This window comes from Tenrec ecaudatus, chromosome 3 (genome assembly GCF_050624435.1).
Source record: "Tenrec ecaudatus isolate mTenEca1 chromosome 3, mTenEca1.hap1, whole genome shotgun sequence".
NCBI classification, from domain to species: Eukaryota; Metazoa; Chordata; class Mammalia; order Afrosoricida; family Tenrecidae; genus Tenrec; species Tenrec ecaudatus.
Genome location: NC_134532.1, coordinates 115,882,021 through 115,900,351, shown reverse-complemented (window position 1 = coordinate 115,900,351; position 18,331 = coordinate 115,882,021). Strand labels below are relative to the sequence as shown.

The window sequence follows — 18,331 nt, the reverse complement described above, 5'->3', positions numbered from 1 at the left end:
TGTATGGTCTAAGAAACTATCTTTAACCAAATTACTCAGATTATTGTTATTATTTAGAATCAAGAGGTTGGTTGTATGAACTCCATGACAGCTTTAAGGGAGAAAAGATCTTCTCTCTCAACAAACAACCCTCCCCCAGGAAAACCCTTGTTGCCATTGTTCAATTCTGCCTCATGGTAACATTACAGGGCAGAGTAGAACTCTCCCTTGGGTTTCTGAGCCTGAATCTGTACAGGAGGGGGATGCTCCTACAGCACCCATCAGAGCCAATTCTAGCATTGTTTACAGGAAAAGGCATACTAAAGTGCAAGAGGGATATAGCTACACCTTAGATATATGAAGGGATTTTAAGCTCATACTTCACTGTAAGCCCTATCATAAGAACAATCAGTCTCATGATGTGGTTCTGCTCAATGGCTAACTGCATGAAAGGATCACTGATGACACAGGTGCTATAGCAAAGTGTAGGGAAGAAATTAGATGGTGCCCGGTTATCAGAAACAAGTGTCTAGGGTCTTAAATGCTTGTTTTAAAACAAGCAGCGATCTGTTAGGTGTTAGCTAAATCCACACAGTAGTACACCAGTGTGTGTGAGCCAAGGACTGTAAATAATAAAATCCACGATCACAGAAGGGAATGGTATTAGAGCTTAAATTCTGAGCGCCTGGTTTGCAGAGGGCTAAGGATGACAGTGAAAGCCCAAAACCCATTTGCAGAGTCTGCATGAGGATCAAGCCTTTACTGAAATCCTTTGGATTACTGATCTGGGATCTGAAAAGCCTTGCCATCAGATTGTATCACAACATGAATTAATGCAGATATAGTAAAGTTAATTTTAACGTCTTCTCATTTGCTTTCCCCTTTAACCCATTTTTAAATGTGTTCCAATTGGTACTATTTTCTGCCATCTTTTCAATTGAGGGTTTTGTTAAATTTCCTTATTGTTGTTGGGTTTTTTTTCTTTAGATATGATTTTCTTTACATGAAATCCTGGATAAGTAAATCTATGGAGGGCAGTAACTAGATTAATAGTTTCTTCGGAAAAAATAAAGTTTCTTAGGGTTATGTGAGGAGAGGTTGGGTAGAAATAGGGACCCAACAAAAAAATGTGTACAAAATAAGTAAAATTTTCTAAAATTAATTGAGGAGATGACTGCACAGCTCTTTAAAATATATTAAAACCATTGAATTGTTTCTTATGTGAATTATATAAATGTCAATTAAACTGTCAGAAATAAATAGGAAGAAATCTAGACTTGAGGATGATGGGGAGGGTGGTAGAGTAGTAAGAGCCATCTTTTCAATACGATAAAAAGGTACAATTTAATTTTCCTGAGTTTTAAGTGATAATGGAAAAAACATGTATAAAAGGATTATTTTCTAAAAACAGGCTATCTAAATGTCCTAGTCTTTATACATTTATTAATTAAAGGTTGGCTATGAATAATGGTTTTCTAACTCTAGATCTTTACACATTTCTGTCTTCTTGAGCTGCCCTTTGACATTTTCTATTCAGCTCTTTGACTTTATCATTGCCTCCATTTTCTTTAGCTACTCTATTATTAAGAGCAAGTTTCAGAGTCTCTTCTGGCATTCATTCCACGCATAATGAGTCTATGTGACTGGTAGAACTGCCGCTGTGGGCTTCTGAGACTGCATCTGTTTATGGCAGTAGAAAGCCAGTCTTTCTCCCAATGAGCGGCTGGTGGTGTCAAACTGCTGATCTTGTGGTTAGCCGCCCAAGGAGTATTAGTACCCTAATATCAACTTAAATATTGCTTTATAATGTGTGATTTACTTAGTGATACTATTGTTGAAAATATTCCATGCTTTAGAGGGTTTTCTCTATTTATGTAAAACACAGATATTTTCTACAATTTATGATAAATTTCTGGTATTCTAATAAACATAAAAATCTAAAGCAGTAAGATAATTCAATTTCATTAATTGCTAAGCAACTCAATTCATCCATAACAGAATACACACTCAGGCAGTAAGTCCTTATGTATTAAAAAAAACTCTCTGCTAGAGAGTCAATTTCGACTCAGAGTGATTCTATCAGTGATTCTGTAGAAATGCCCTGTGGGTTTCCAAAACCATAACTATTTATGCAAGTAGGAAACCATTTTTTGTTCCCACAGAATAGCTGGTACTTTCAAATCACTGACCTTGTGACTAGAGTCCTACATGTAACCACGCTGTGACCAAGACTCCTAGCTTCTATATATTAAAAAAAAAAAACCCAACTTCACTGCCATTGAGTCAATGCTGACTCAAAAGCTGACTCATGGTCATTTCCTGTGAGTTTCTGAGGCTGTAAGTGTTTACGGGAGTAGAAAGCCCAGTCTTTCTCTCATGGAGGGCTGGTGGTTTCGAACTATTGACCAAGCAGATAGCAGCCCAACATGTAAACCCTATGCCACCAGGATTCCTAGGGCGTCAAAAAGTTCAGGGACAATACAATGAAAAGATGATGGCATTTTCCATGCACGTTTTGAAGATTCCTTGTATTTATGCTGAAAGAAAGTAATGTACCCTTATCCAAAATGATAAATGGAAAGAGAGTTTCACTTCGTATATAATTTGTACAATTAGATTAACCATTAGATGCTTTCATTTTATATCAAGAACGAGATAGATAAGCTTTTAGTATCACTGATTCACAGAGATTTCCTGAAACAAATAAAAATGATAAAACAATATCTTTATTAAGATTCATCAAAATACTTTTAAATCAGTCTACATATGAATGAACATTCACAATGAAGACTCTTGAAATGGAAGTAAACATGTATTAGGAAGTACATTAAAAAAATCAACCTCACCTTGTTTTTAAATTCCCCATTAAAAGCAAACTGGTTTTCTGGCTTTCCTTCTGGTACTTTATAAGATCGGAACCAATTAAGCGTAGCCTCCAAGTAACCTGGTTTGTACTTCTTGACATCACCAATATCTGAGAGTGAAAAACAAAAAGATTTTTCATTCAAAATAAAAATTAATTTAAGGATATAATATTGAACCCGAGGAGGCAGGAAAAATAGGTCTGGTCAAACTCTGCCACTAAATAGATGCATATTTGTTGACATGTAGAATATCACCTTCTGCACTTCCATTTTGTTGGGGTTGTCTCCCCCACCCCACATAAGACACTATGTTCTAATTTCTATAAATATTTATAAAGTAGCTGAGACACTGTGTTGGGGGCAGGGAATAAGGAGCCGAGTGCAGCCAAGTTCTTTTTCTCAAGGAGCTGAGAGACTGAGGCAAAAAGATAACACGCTTCAGTAAAGGGAAATCAGGTTTTAACAAAAATATCTACAAGAACAAAGAAGTGATATACGAGAAAGTGAAAGAAAGCAGAAAGCATGCTAAAAGTGGGGTGCACATCACCAAGATGACGGGGGGGGGGGGGGGGGAGAGGCAGAAGGTGTGGCACACATAAAAAACAAGGAAGTTTGTTTTAGAAAATACAAATACAGGTAGGGCTTGATTTATAGGGTCAGGGCATCAGCTTTACCAAGTGTCAGGTATGTTTATTTTGTCTCATTTATGCTAACTGCATCTGTTATAATTTGGAAATTTTATTACATACCATAAATGTGAGTGCATTTAGCATTAGTTAGTTGTTCTATAAAATTAAATCAAACATATTTTTAAACATTTTATCATGGTTTGGCTGAAAGTTGATGGAGCAAAATAATTTCCCTTTCAACAATTTATATATTTTGTTTTCTGACCTAAGTCGCAAATCCCCTCAGTGTAAAAGCCCTCTTCTCACTCCCCAGGGTCCCTGTTTCCATTTGCCTCTTTCCATCCGCCTCTCCTGCCTCGGGCAAATGCTGCCATCGACTGGTCTTGTTTGGTAGCCGGATCTCAGAGAGATTCCTCAGAGGTGTGGCTGTTTACTTTTCAGGCCTAGTTTGTGGCTGGATCCACAGGAGAGGATTCAGGTCAAGGCCAGAGGCAGGCTCAGAGCCATCCTCACGGGGGCTGCCCCATTCATTTTTTAGTCTAGTAAGTCTGCTGGTCTTTGCGATTTGGAATTTTGTTTGACATTTTTTCTCCCCTTCTGTTCAGGATCTTCCTGATCACAGCGCCTGATATTGGTGGCTGGGCACCATACCGTCATACAGTCCTTCTGGTCTCAGGTGCACAGAGGTGTGGTTTGCACAGTGCAATAATCTTTAAGTCTTTGATCTCTTTCATTTTTCCTTGCGTAAGTTGGGAAAGACCAATAGTCGTACTGTAGATGGCCATGTACCGGCTTTTAAGAATCAGTCGCTATCATCAAAGTAGAATGTAGAACATTGTCTTTATGGGCCATGTTATGCCCGTTGACCTAGATGTCCTCTGACACTGTGGGTCTCAGTTCTCAAGCTCACCGACTCAGTCTCTCAAGGTGTTTGGTTATGGCTAAGTAGAATGCACAACTTTGTTCCCTGTATTCTCTACTATATACTTGGTATAGTTTCAGTACCTACAAACATGTATGTAACTGTTTCCTCTCCCTATGTATGCTTTGGGTGTATTTTCACATGCCATCCCACATCCATTCAGCTTACATATTATCTATATTATCTGCTTATTGAATATTGCTTATTATTACAATAACTGCAAGATTGTATATGCAATAGTATTTATCATGAATGCGCTTTGCTCTTAGTGTACTTGGAAGCATTCTGTGCTGAGATCTCCTTTATCATGGACTGCCTTTCCTTCATGCTGGTAACCGTCAAAGAATGTTTAGTTGTGTGGTAAACTGAGAACAGGGTAGAGTGTATTTGGCCTTATTTCTAAAATTGCGACCCTGGGCATGGGTAACTAGCCTAGCCCTATTTTGAGAAAGATCTCCGTTGTTCCCAGATAGAAATTTTTTCGAATACATTTTCCAGGCAGAAAATGTGCTCCCCCCACTCCCTACCCTCCATTAAGGAGCAGTTGTAAAGGAGCTACCACATCAAACGAATCGTTCATATGTCTGGCTGTTCCTTGTGCTGGAGGTTATCTGTAAATAAGAACAGATTCTATAGGCAAACCTACCATAAAAATGGAGCAATCCCCTGGGGAGGGCTCAGGGGCATTTGAGGTCAACTATCACTAGGTCAAATCAGTGCAGAACAATATCCCTCCTAAAAGACAGGCACAAAACCCTCAAGAAAATAGCAATAAACTGTGGAAAACTATAAAAAGGATAATATATCATGACCAGTGGGACTCGTTTTGAGGATGCCAGGCCTTTTCAAGTTGAAAAATCAATACAATTCACCATATTGAGAGAACAAAGAAAAAAATTGATGTAATCATCTCAATGAACTATAAAAAGTAAATTAAAAAAGAAAAGAAGCTTTAACAAAAACCAACAGTTTTACTTGATGTTTTTAAAAATCAGCAAATTAGATGAGAAATTCTGGAGTTTGATATGAGGCAGTACTTCCCCCAAACCTGGAATTGGGCTGGGCGAGCATCCAGCAACTTGCTCTGAGTTAGTGCACCCAGTGGTGTCACCTGGGAAGGTTCTTTCTGGTCACAGTGAATTTTTTCATAAAAGCAGTTTCGCTCCAACCTCGCTTTTTGTGATGGCTGATTTAAGAGAACAGCGTCTGACTGTGAACTTGTTTGCTGCTTAAGAAAAATGCTGCACAAACTGTTGTGATGTTGAACACAGCTTACAAGGACAGCGCTAAGGAAAAAATTCAAGTGTGTGAGTGTTTTCTCATTACAAAACTAGGTTAAATCACGGTTATGACGAGCCTTGTTCTGGATCCATCAACTTCTCCAACGGGTGAAAATGTCGACTCGTGGTACATTTAGGGTGCATGCCAGCATGTCACTGTTAATCAGGCTTTCTAGTTAGAGGTTCTGAAAAGATTGCATAAAAGTGTGTGACAAAAAGGCCTGATTTATGGCAGATGGGAGACTGCTTTTGCCATCATAACAATGCACCTGCTCATATATCCATCTCAGTGCACCTATTTTTGGCAAAAACAGCATGCCTTTCTTATCCCCCTGCACCTGACTAAACTGAACTTACTCCACGTGACTTCTTTTTGTTCCTGTGCATGAAGAGGGGCATGAAAGGACAGCAGTTTGAAGAAAGAAACAAGGGTGGGGATTTCAGCCATCAAAACAGATGAGTTTGAAAAATGTTTGCTTGAGTGAAATTGCAGATTTGACAACTGTATTAAGTGTAATGGAGAGTACTTTGAAGTGATAAGGTTGTTTTGTAAAAATATTTAAATACATAGCTTGGAAAAATACATTTGGGGAGGGGTTAACAACCTTGTATATGTGCTAGTTATAAAAAAAAGCAAGCAAAAAAATCTTCAGCTAACATTATGTGATACAGAAATTGGATCTTTCACCTTACAACTGGGAATAAAACAAGGCCGATTGTTCTCAATGCTTTCACTTATCAGCCTAGCGGTACAATAAGGAATGAAATAAAATGCAAACAGACTGGAAAGGGAGAAAATACAAATCTATTAACAAATGACATGATTATGCATAAAGAAAATACCAAGAAATCTTCACATACATGCAAAAAATTATCCTAGAGCAAATGAGTTAAATAATGCTATTAGCAATAAACAATAAACAGAAATTTAAAATTTCTGAAAGGTATAATGACCGTACTTCTAAAGATGTATTGAACTGGACGAATCTATTGCTAAAATCTCTTTAACGTTAAAAAGCAATGTCACTCTGGGGAGTAAGCCAGGATATTCCAATCCCCCTGTATGTAACTGCAAGCTGGACAACGAACAAAGACAGAAGAACCGGTGCACTGGAATATGGCATTGCTGAAGAACAAACAAATCTGCCTCGGAAGAAACATAGCCAGCATATTCCTTAGAAGCAAGAACGGAGACACTGCTCAAATCCTTTGACGTGTGACCAGGAGCACTCAGTCCCTGGAGAGGACAGCACACTTGGCAAAGCAGAGGGGCAGCAAAAAAAGAGGAAGCCCTCCAATGAGATGGAAAGGTACAGAGGCTATAACAATGGACTCAAACATCGCAATGGTATAGGGATGGCACCGGATGGGGGAGTGCTTTGCTCTGTCGCACATCAGGCCGTTATGGGTTGGAACTATCTCAACAACATATGCACAACAATAAAATTGCTCTGTATCTTTACGTATAGCACTTAACTCTGTTCATCAAAGGCATAACACTATAATCTAATAGTATGAATTTACTGTTTTGTAATTTTAAAATAAATCTTAATTAAAAAATGATTTTGTAAGCATACATTATGTTTTTTAGTAAATACTTACGAATGCATATTTCAGGGGGGAAAAAATCCCCCAACACTGACTTGATAACATATGTAAGAAGATTAAGAGATTCCACCCCCCCCCCCCCCGGTTTTTTCCCCTAGATATAGAGGCAGAAAGTAAAAAAACCTTTTCAGTGATAAGTCTAAAACTGTGTGTACATGTTAGCCCTCAGTGATTTATCAGCAGCTCTGGTGGTGCGACAGGCTAGGCGTTGGGCTGCTAACCACAGCAGCTGTGACTCACCAGTGGCTCCACGGGAGAAAGCCGTGGCTGTCCTGCCCTGTAAAGTCTTGAAAACCATACGGGGGTGACTTGAGAGCAGTGGCTGGGGTTTGGGGGAGTATTACATATGCAGAGTACAGAAACATTAAACCTATTACTGAGTTATAAGATAAATTCACACATTACATATAAAAGCTTAAAAAGACATGTATGTGTTTTAATACTACATTTGATTTAAATTTAGCAAACAGTACACTCCACTCAAATATAAATAGATTGGCTTTTGATTACACTTTTATGAACACTGCCTTATTTTTTTATAGCCATTTACTAACTAAAAATGAATAAGTTATTTTCTAATCTGGTATAATGGTTATATGTTGAGTTTCCACTTACAAGGTCAGCGGTTTGAAACCACGAGTCTGATGTACATATGTAAATATATTTATGATTATGGGGGAAATAGACCTATATGTACATATTTATAGGTTTAGTAGTAGGGTAGCAGGTGGACATTGGGCCTCCTCACGCACATTCCCTTGATACAAGAGCATCTTGCTCAGCTAAACGGTCATTTCATGATACCCACCTTCCCAACATGATCGCTGAAGACATGTGTGTTCATAAACAAACATGGAGGAGAAAGCTGATGGTGCCCGGCTATAAAAAGATATAGCGTCTGGGGTCTTAAACGCTTGAAAGTAAACAAGCGACCATCTAGCCCAGAAGCAACAAAGCCCACGTGGAAGCAGCACACCGACATGTGTGAGCATGAAGGGCCGAGGGGACCAGGTTTCAAGCAACAAAGGCAGGGGGGGAAATCATATCATCATGAATGAGGGGATCGCGTGATGAGGACCCAATGCCCATCTGTAGACAACTGGACATCCCTTGCAGAGGGGTAGTGGAGAAAAGATTAGTCACTCAGGGTTCATTGTAGCAACAATGAAACTTAAAACCTTCCTCTAGTTCTTAAAGGCTTCCTCCCCCCAATTATCATGATCCCAATTCTACCTTGCAAACCTGATTAGACCAGAGGATGCACAGTGGTACAGATATGAACTGGAAACACAGGGAATCTAGGACAGATGAGCCCCTCAGGACCAGCGGTGAGAGTGGCGATACCGGGAGGGAAAGGGGGATAGAAAGGGGAAAGCGATCACAAGGATCTACATATAAACTCCTCTCTGGGGGACGGTCAACAGAAAGGTGTGTGAAGGGAGACACTGGGCAGTGTAACATAAGATAAAATAATAATTTATAAACTATGAAGGGTTCATGAGGGAGGGAGGAGAGGGGAGGGAGGGGGAGGGAAAAAGGAAAATGAAGAGCTAATTAAAGGAACCCAAGCAGAAAGCGAACTTTGAGAATGGTGAGGGCAATGAATGTATACAAGTGTGCTTTACACAATTGATGTATGTATGGATTGTGATAAGAGTTGTATGAGCCCCAATAAAATGATTTAAAAAAAAGAAACCACCAGTCTGTCTGTGGGAGAAAGACAGGACTTTCTACTCCCTTAAAGAGTTATAGTCTTGGATGCTCCTGGGGCAGTTCTTCTCTGTCCTATCAGGTGCTGCGAGTCAGCATCGAGTTGATGGCAGTTTGGTTTTATGGGAGAGGGCACTGGATCTACAACTTTATATATGATTCACACACAATAAAAACAGTGTTAAATCTCATACTACATTGACTCTTAGGAAATTATTAAATTTTGCAAAGAAAATAAATAACCCTTATCAAAAGCATATCCCTGAACATCTGGATCAATGCTGCCACCATCAATGGAATATAGAACACACAATGCTTTATACAGGTCATTCTCAACCTCTGGGTCACGACCCCTTTGGGGGCCACACAACCCTTTCACAGGGGTTGCCTGATTCATAAAAGAACAGTAGCAAAATTATAGTTATGAAATAGCAATGAAAATCATTTTATGATTGGGGGGTTACCACAACATGAGGAACTGTATTTAAGGGTTGCGGCAATAGGAAGGTTGAGAACCACTGCTATATACAACTGTTTAGCCTTTCAATTTTTATCTAAATTGGAAACTATTTTTCTACAACCTTTTCTGATGGTTTCCTAAATAGTCAAAGCAAATTCATAAGCATACCAAAAAATAGACATAAACCCTGAATGTAAAGCAACCATAGATTTAAAAGGAAAATAATCGTTTCAGAACTACTAATAACTATGGCTTGAGAGCTTAATTATCCTTGCATTAATATAATAAGTTGATTGAGAGAAAAATGCATCCATAGTTTAAAAACACGACTCATTAGGCTAAGGAGATGAAAACACAGAATGACAAGCTTAAATAGAAATTTTTGAATAAAATAAATCAAAATTACAAACTGGTAGATTTTGACATATTAAATTCAAAGTTCCAAAGAGCTGAAAAAAATACATCTCTAACATTAAATAACAAGTATAACTCCTGTGAAAGAGGTCACACAACAAATTACTCTATTTTAAAAACAATTTTATAAAAAGTATTATAGCGCTGACAAATTGCGTGATATCAGCACTCACTTACAACCAAGTTATTTCCAAATTAGAAAAGTTAATTAACAGAGATTGTATGGAATCTATTTTAAGAATTTTTACATGATACTAAAGTTAATTATTTCAAAATAATCACAGTTTCATATAAATTCACTGGGATTTTTATAAGTTCATGTAGAAGATCAAGGAGCCCTGGTAGAGCTGTGGTAGGTGTTGTGCAGCTAACTGCAAGGTCAGTGGTCCAAACTCACCAGTCACTTCAGGGCAAGAAGATGAGGCTATCTGCTCCCGTAAAGATTTACCATCTCAGAAACCCTACAAACATTTGCTATGAGTGTTAAGTGACTTGATGGTAGTGGAGTTTGGTTTATTAAATTATAGCTAAAAAGTGAAATAGACAAGAATGATGTAATATATTAAAAGTAAAATCTGAAAGCTCTATTTGTTACTCTCAGTACAGAGCCCATCATTTTAATTTAGGTTTACTTGATTTTTTTAATTTAGCTTTTAGTTTTTTAAATCATTTTATTGGGGGGTTCATACAACTCTTATCGTAATCTATACATACATCTATTGTGTCAAGCACATTTGTACATTTGTTGCCATCAACATTTTCAAAACATTTTCTTTCTACTTGAGTGCTTGATATCAGCTCTTCATTTCCCCCCCTCCTTTCCCCACCTTGATAATTTATAAATTATTATATTTTTCATGCCTTACACTGACCGACATCTCCCTTCACCTACTTTTCTGTTATTCGTCCCCCTGGGGAGTGGTTATATGTAGATCATTGTGATCAGTGCCCCCTTTCTCCTTCCCCTTACCCTCCTGATATCACTACTCTCAATATTGGTCCTGAGAGATTTATCTGTCCTGGATTCTCTGTGTTTCCAGCTCTTATCTGCATCCATGTACATGCTCTGGTCTAACTGGATTTGTAAGGTAGAATTGGGGTCATGTTAGTGGGGTGGAGGAAGCATTAAAGAAATAGCGGAAAGTTGTATGTTTCATTGGTGCTATAATGCACCCTGACTGGCATGTCTTTTCCTTGTGACCCTTCTGTAAGGGGACCCTTCTGTCCAATTGACACATGATCACACAGGCTGGTGTGCTTCTTCCATGTGGGCTTTGTTGCTTCTCAGTTAGATGGCTGCTTGCTTATCTTAAAGACTTTAAGATCCCAGATGTTATATCTTTTGATGCCAGGCACCATCAGTTTTCTTCACCACATGTGTTCATGTACCCATTTTGTCTTCAGGGATTGTATTGGGAAGGTGAGTATCACCGAATGCCGGGTTATTAGAACAAGCGTTCTTGCATTGAGGGAGTAACTCTTATGGTCTCATTTCTTCTGTGGTCTGATGAAGTCATTCCTTTCAAGTGTGAGCAGGTTCTGGGATATACAAATTGCAACCAATAAATATGAATTTGTATGCCAGATGTCAAAAAATTAGAAATTTGTGTCAACTGGCTTATAGGTTGTCTTCCTTGTTAGAAAAAATATTTGGGAAAATTATTTGTTTAGTGGTTATAGAATCAAAATTTACAGCATTTGATAATTTTCAGTAATATAGTAAAGGTGGCCCTTACCCAAGCCATGGTATTTTCAATGGTCTCATATGCCCGTGAAAGTTGGACATTAATTAATGAATACCAAAAAATAATTGATGTGTCGGGAAGGTGAGCATCATGGAATGCTAGATTATTAGAACAAAGTGTTCTTGCATTGAGGGAGTACTTGAGGAGAGGCCCAATGTCCATCTGCTACCTTAATTCTTAACATATAAATGTATGTACACAGATCTATTTCCCTATTGTTATATATAAATATATTTACATATGTACATGCCAGTTTTTAAACCTCTATAAATGTCATTTGCCCCCTAGTTCTTTCCTCTATTTCCTTTTCCTTTCCTCTTGTCCCACTATTATGTTCAATTTAGCTTTTCTTAATTGCTTTTGATTTCTATATTTTAATAATATAAAACGATCAATTTTAAAGCAATCTTAATGACTTTTTAAATTGTAAATTCTTCAATAGCAAAACATTTTCACTTTGAAATCTTTTCATGTTCAGTGATACTATAACCTATCTTTTCCTTTTCCAGGATTACTGTGTACCTCTCAGAGCATTAAGTTCCTATTAAGTAGAAGCAATTCACTTAATTCTAAAATGTAACAAAATGTCACAAATTCTGATATATCTAGCCATAAAAGAAATTAAGTGGTTTGTGAAAGAGAATTTTCTTTGTCCACCAAAAATACACTTTTTTTAAACCAGGAAAAGTGTTAACACTTCCATTTTAACCAGATTAAACATATGTTAAGACAACATTTGGTTGCTGGTAAAATTCAATTCCATATGCAGAAAAACTAAGCAAGATCCATACCATATAACCTAAACCTAAAACCATACAGTTTCTGGGGGAAAAAAAGAGCAATTTACTGAGAACTCCCTCTTTTGGAATGACAGAATATCAAACAACAATGAATGCACAATCAGTAGAAGATAAAATATATATTTGGATGTCATAAAACTATATACTTATGTTTATACAAAGACTTTATCAAATGAGTATAAAAGTTAAGCTACAGACTGAAAAAAATCCTCAGGAGCCATATATCCAATAGTGGCCTAGTATTTTAAATATACAAAGGGGCTTCAAAAAGTTTGCAAACAATTTCCATTAACTTTCCATTTCTTTTTCCCCACAAATTGGAGCCTCTTCCACATAAGATTTAGCTTAACAATAACACACCCAAATATGAGCAAAGGATTTGGGAACACATTTTACCTTGGAGGCTAATCCATGGTCAAAACACATACAAAAACATGCCAATCCAAACCACAATGAGACACCGATCACTTCATTCTCACAACAACAACCAAAAATCTCTGAACTCAGAGACCCTATATGACAGGGTGGAACTTGTTCTGTGTGTCCAAGTTTGTAACACTTTATGGGAGTACTACGTCCCCTCTGTCTCCCATGGAGTGGCTGTTGGTTTCCCAGTCCAACGTGCGACCATTATGCCAACAGGGCTCCTACTTACTCTCTCTAGGGTGGCTAACATTAAAAGAAAAAAAAACGAAATAACAAATGTTGGTGAGGATGTGGACAAATCAGAACCCTTATTCCTGGTGGGAATGCACATTGATACACAGTGTGGTGACCCCTCTAATTATTAAAACAGAACTGCCACATGACCCAGCAATTACATTCTTAAGAATATAGTCGAAGGATTTACACAGAGCAATGTAAACTAACATAATATCCCAGTGTTCCTTGCAGCACTGCTCACAATAACCAAAAGGTGGAAATGACTGAGATGTCCACCGGCGGATGAACAGGAAAACAAGAGGGCTTCGAAATGTTCTCGACAAACATTCCCTTACCTTATCATTCCATTTTTGCAAGAACTTTCTGAGGACTCCTGGTCCAATGCAACAGTACCCAGTCGTAAGGAGAAGTGACAAATTCATAATGCTACATTATGGATGAACCTCAAGGACAATCACAAAAAGGGAGATGCTGTATTATCTCGTTTATGTTAAATGACAAGAATGAGCAAACTTACTGAGATGAAAGTTTATTGACAGTTAACAGGGGGCCAATGGAAAAGGAAGATAGGAGCCATGGCTTGGGAAGTAATAACTTTCTGTTTACTGCAAAGGAAATTTTAGCAGTGATTAAGTAAAATAATTACACAACAGGAAGGATACCCCCAAACCCCCCGGACTTTCCCCAAGAGGTGTTCATCAAGCAGCTCACTCTGAGTAGTGCGCCCAGCAGTTTGGCTTGAACTCATTTTTTGGTGATGGCCGATTTAAGAGAACAATATGCGGCTGTGAGATTTTGTTTCCTGCTCAGGAAATATGCTGTAAAAACTGTTGTGATGTTGAACACTGCTTACAAGGACAGCACTATAGGAAAAACTCAAGTGTATGAATGTTTCATGTAAGATACGCAATAATATTAACAGTATATAATTGATCAAGGATTTATGAGGGTGGGAGGGTGGGGAAGGGAAAAAAGAGGAGCTTCAATCAAAGGCTCAAGTAGAAAATGTTTTGTAAATGATGATGGCAACATATGTACAAACATGCTTGATACAACTGATGCATGGAATGTTATGACAGCTGTAAGAACCTCCAATAAAATGATTTAAAAATAAATAAATAAAATGGGTGAGCTTAATTGAATGTACCTCATACCTCAATAAAGCTAGCAGAGCGAGAGAGTAAGAAACAAAGTAAATGAGAAATAGCCTTAATATAGTTTATTGCCAATAGGTGGGTAGAATTGGAACAAACAAATTGTAAATCTGTAAAGTCCATGGCATTCAGAGACAAACAAAATGATGGGGACAGACAATAGGTGGCACCTAGCTTAGTTTTTATAGTGAAAACAACGGCATTTAAATTGGTTCTCAGAACATAAGTGTTTCCAGGGAGAGCAGGGCATTTCCGAGGAAGGAAATGCATCTGCAGAGCCACCAAGATGCAAAAGAGCCTGGCAACGGTTAAGGAGCTGTGTGTTTAAGGGCTTTGGGTAAATAAAAGTCTAGAAAAACAGATGGCAAGGAGATTTCTAATCTACTTTTACCAAGCTGGAGAATTTTGATTTTTCTAGAAACAGCAAGGAGTTAAAAGGCTTCTATCCTTTCTTTAAAGTATGATACTTTCTGTAAAGCAAGGCAGGTCTGCCAGGCAGCGTGGAAGATAAGTTTCAGTAGCAAGACGCTGATAGGCTAGAGCAGTAGCAGAGACAGGCTCATGCTGTGTAAATGGAAGAGCAGGGTGACAGGAGCAGGCAATGGGAACCAGGAGAACAGTTTTGAAAGACATTTCTGAGGTTGAATTGAGAGATCTGGGTGGCAGCTCATCTGTGGAACTGACTTAATAAGAAAGATCCTGGAAGGCACAGAGATGACAAAGTTTAGAATATTATAAATATAAAAAATAATGCAATATATACATGACTTTGCTAAACGATGCCAACAATTTAAGCACAAATCAATGTTTTCCCTTAAAAATAACTAAATAGGAACTTATTTTGAAGATGATTTCAGACTTCTTATAAACTTTCATGTATTGTTTATTAGTATACATAAATGCAGGCTTTCATTTAATCAGCAATTTAAGAATATTTTTTGAGTGCCTGTACATGCTATGCTCTATTCAAAGCTTTGGTAATATAAAAATTACTGTGACAAAGCAGAAATTGTGGTTTGTCATATAGGCAGATGCAAAAGTAGCTATATTGTGAATATTAAATGTCCAGGCACAAATCTAACATAAAATGTAGCAAGGCTTTCATCAATGTCTACGTCACTTGACTAAACACTATGTAAAATTTATGAATACATATACATTCATGTATGTGAAAATTACTATTTAAAGGACAGCAGGAATCCTAACAACTGGATTCCAAAGTGAGTATAGAGTAACTGCACAGGAAAAGCTAAAACGAGTGAAAAAGTATCACAAAAGGATATTGAGTAATTTGTTCAAGAACTGAGTAATAAATGGTTAGCTCAATATCATCTCAATATTCTAGATTTAAATATACTATGGTGAGTAGAAGAATATCATCAACTAGGATATCCGATCTATTCAGAAGGACAGATTACTTGAAATGCTCTCCACTTAGAGGAGACTCTCAAAAGCACTGTATAAGTCTTCTTATGAAGTTATAGTAAGTAAAATGACTGGACACAGAAATAAATCCTTAACACTAAGCAAAGAATCCAGAAACAGATTCTTTGTATAAATAAAAATACAATATATAGTAAAGGAATCAATTCAAAATAATAGGGAAAATTTTTTATTCGTAATTTTTTGGGGAAATTGTCTATATGGAGAAAACTAAGATAGTTACATATGGATTAAAGAATTAATTGTAAAATATTTATACTATTAACTCTATAACGCCGAGCGCGATGTTTTCACAACATTTCATTGAAATGTGTCTGGTACAGCAATTATGAAGCTTTTGGAGCCGACGACGATGTCGACGAAGTCGGCGCACTTTACTAGTACAAATGCATACTGCTAGTCATGCATTTCAGCGGCACAATGCTTGACTAGTGGCACATGGTTAGACCGACTGTGCGTTTGAGGCTAAGTGGTCGTTGGCGTTCGGTGTATTTTACGATAATTTTCAATCTCGTGAAGTTTTAGTGTTGATATTCTTTGTATATGTTCATAAAACTAGTTTTTATGTCAAAGGTGTAATACGCATAAAAACATGACATTTATTATATATTTCTGTTTTCTCAAAGCATAAAGACTTCATCACGTTTGTCTTTTGTTTTACATTTTATTAGGGGCTCATACAACTCTTATCACAATCCATACATATACATACATCAATTGTATAAAGCACATCCGTACATTCCCTGCCCCAATCATTCTCAAGGCATTTGCTCTCCACTTAAGCCCTTTGCATCAGGTCCTCTTTTTTTTTTCCCTCCCTCCCCGCTCCTCCCTCCCTCATGAGCCCTTGATAATTTATAGATTGTTATTTTGTCATATCTTGCCTTATCCGGAACGTTCATCTTTTGAATCTACGGTGACAAAAATTACCACAGCATGAATTGTGATTTTTTTTTATGGAAAATGGTGAATTTATGACCTACATGGAGGCGGTACAGACTCAGACAAGGAACCAGATGCTAATATGGATGAAATTGGTAAAATAAAATGTGTATTATATTTTAAAAATTTGATTTTACAATATAAAATTTTAATTATATTGTTATTCAAACTATTTTGATAACAATATTCATTTTTCCCATGATAGGAAGTGAATATATGCCCGATTATTCTGATTTGGATGAATTAGAAGATCTCAGAGTTAGTAATGATAATGCTGGTGAAGATGAGTTAGAAACCTCAGTTGTTGAAGTTGAAGAATCAATTCCAACAACTACAAGTTCAAAGCCATCTACATCAAGAAATCGAAGAATTCCTCTTTGGCAGGACATTTCTGGAGACGATACAGATAGACCTATGTCTGAATAGTTAGGACAAATAGATTATTCTGGGGTAGTAAAACGTCCTCTTGAATATTTTAGACACTTTTTCTCAGCGGATATCATTATTCATATTGTTGCCTAATCAAATCTTTATGCAATCCAGCAAAATCACAATAAACCTCTTGCACTGAGTAGCCAGGAATTGAGCAATATTGGGGTACGCTGCTTGATTTCATAGACTCACTAATTGCACTGTACAGAATTCACATCAGATCGAAAAAATATTATCACAAATTATTTTTTCATTTTATAGATTTGACTATTGTGAACTCTTGGCTATTTTATCATAGAGACTGTGAGAGCCCTCAGTTACAAATATATATATAAATAAACAAACCCAAAGTCTGCAAGAATTCAAAATGAGCATCGCCGAAGCCCTTCTTCTTGAAGGAAAAAGTAATAGACCAACAAAAAGAGGCAGACCTTCTACTAGCTTTAGTGTGCTCACTAACAAAAAGAAAAGAGGTCCTGCCACCAAAAGTATCCCTGGAAGAGATACCCGTTTGGATGGGCTTCTCCATTACCCCGAGGTCACAAACAGAGGAAGATGCAAAAATGTATATTGCAAGAGTGCACCAGTATTTTTCTGCAGCAAATGCAAAGTTCATCTTTGTATCACACCAACAAAAAATTGTTTTGTTCAATTTAACACTAACTAAAATGATAAATACATTTAATATAAGTTTTCAGTTTGTTTTTTATTTAATAATAAAATAAGATGAAAATAACATAGAAATGAAGGTGCATTTTGTATTCTTGTATTATAAATCCATGGACGAATGTGACAATTTGGTTACATTTTAAAAAACATTGCAAATTTTATACATTTTAATATAATTTGGTTGTTATATATACATTGAAAACTATGAGAGTGAAAAATAAAAAAAAATTTCCCCTGAAATTAAAAATTCTGGCATTATAGGGTTAGGTAGGATTTTAAAATTTTAGGTAAGAAATTCTTGCACATGAATACAAACACGAAAGTTATGTATTGAAAAATTGATAAAACTATATAAAAATATATTTTGCCTCTGTAAGCCAAAAGGCAACACAAAGTTTGGTCTCCACAGGGGTTGAGAAAATATTTTCCACCTAAGTAATAAATTGTTATAATCCAAAATTCCTAAGTAAGGCCTATATATCAAAAGACAGTGTCACTATGCTAAGAATTGGCACACCATGTGGGTAGGCAATTCACAGAACTGGAAATAGAAATGCATGAGAACGATTTTTTGCTTCACTAGCAAGTAGAAAAATGCAATATTAAATCAAGAGAAT

The 18,331-nt window shown here is 37.0% G+C and overlaps 1 protein-coding gene across 2 annotated transcripts in view; it reads right to left on the bottom strand.

Moving 5' to 3' along the window:
- PPA2 (inorganic pyrophosphatase 2) overlaps positions 1 to 18,331 on the bottom strand; it is a 134,834-nt gene that overhangs the window by 23,569 nt on the left and 92,934 nt on the right. For both annotated transcript variants that reach the window (XM_075544858.1, XM_075544859.1), the window contains one exon: positions 2,826 to 2,953. In XM_075544858.1, coding sequence (XP_075400973.1) covers positions 2,826 to 2,953 — 128 coding nt within the window. The remainder of the gene's footprint in view (positions 1 to 2,825; positions 2,954 to 18,331) is intronic.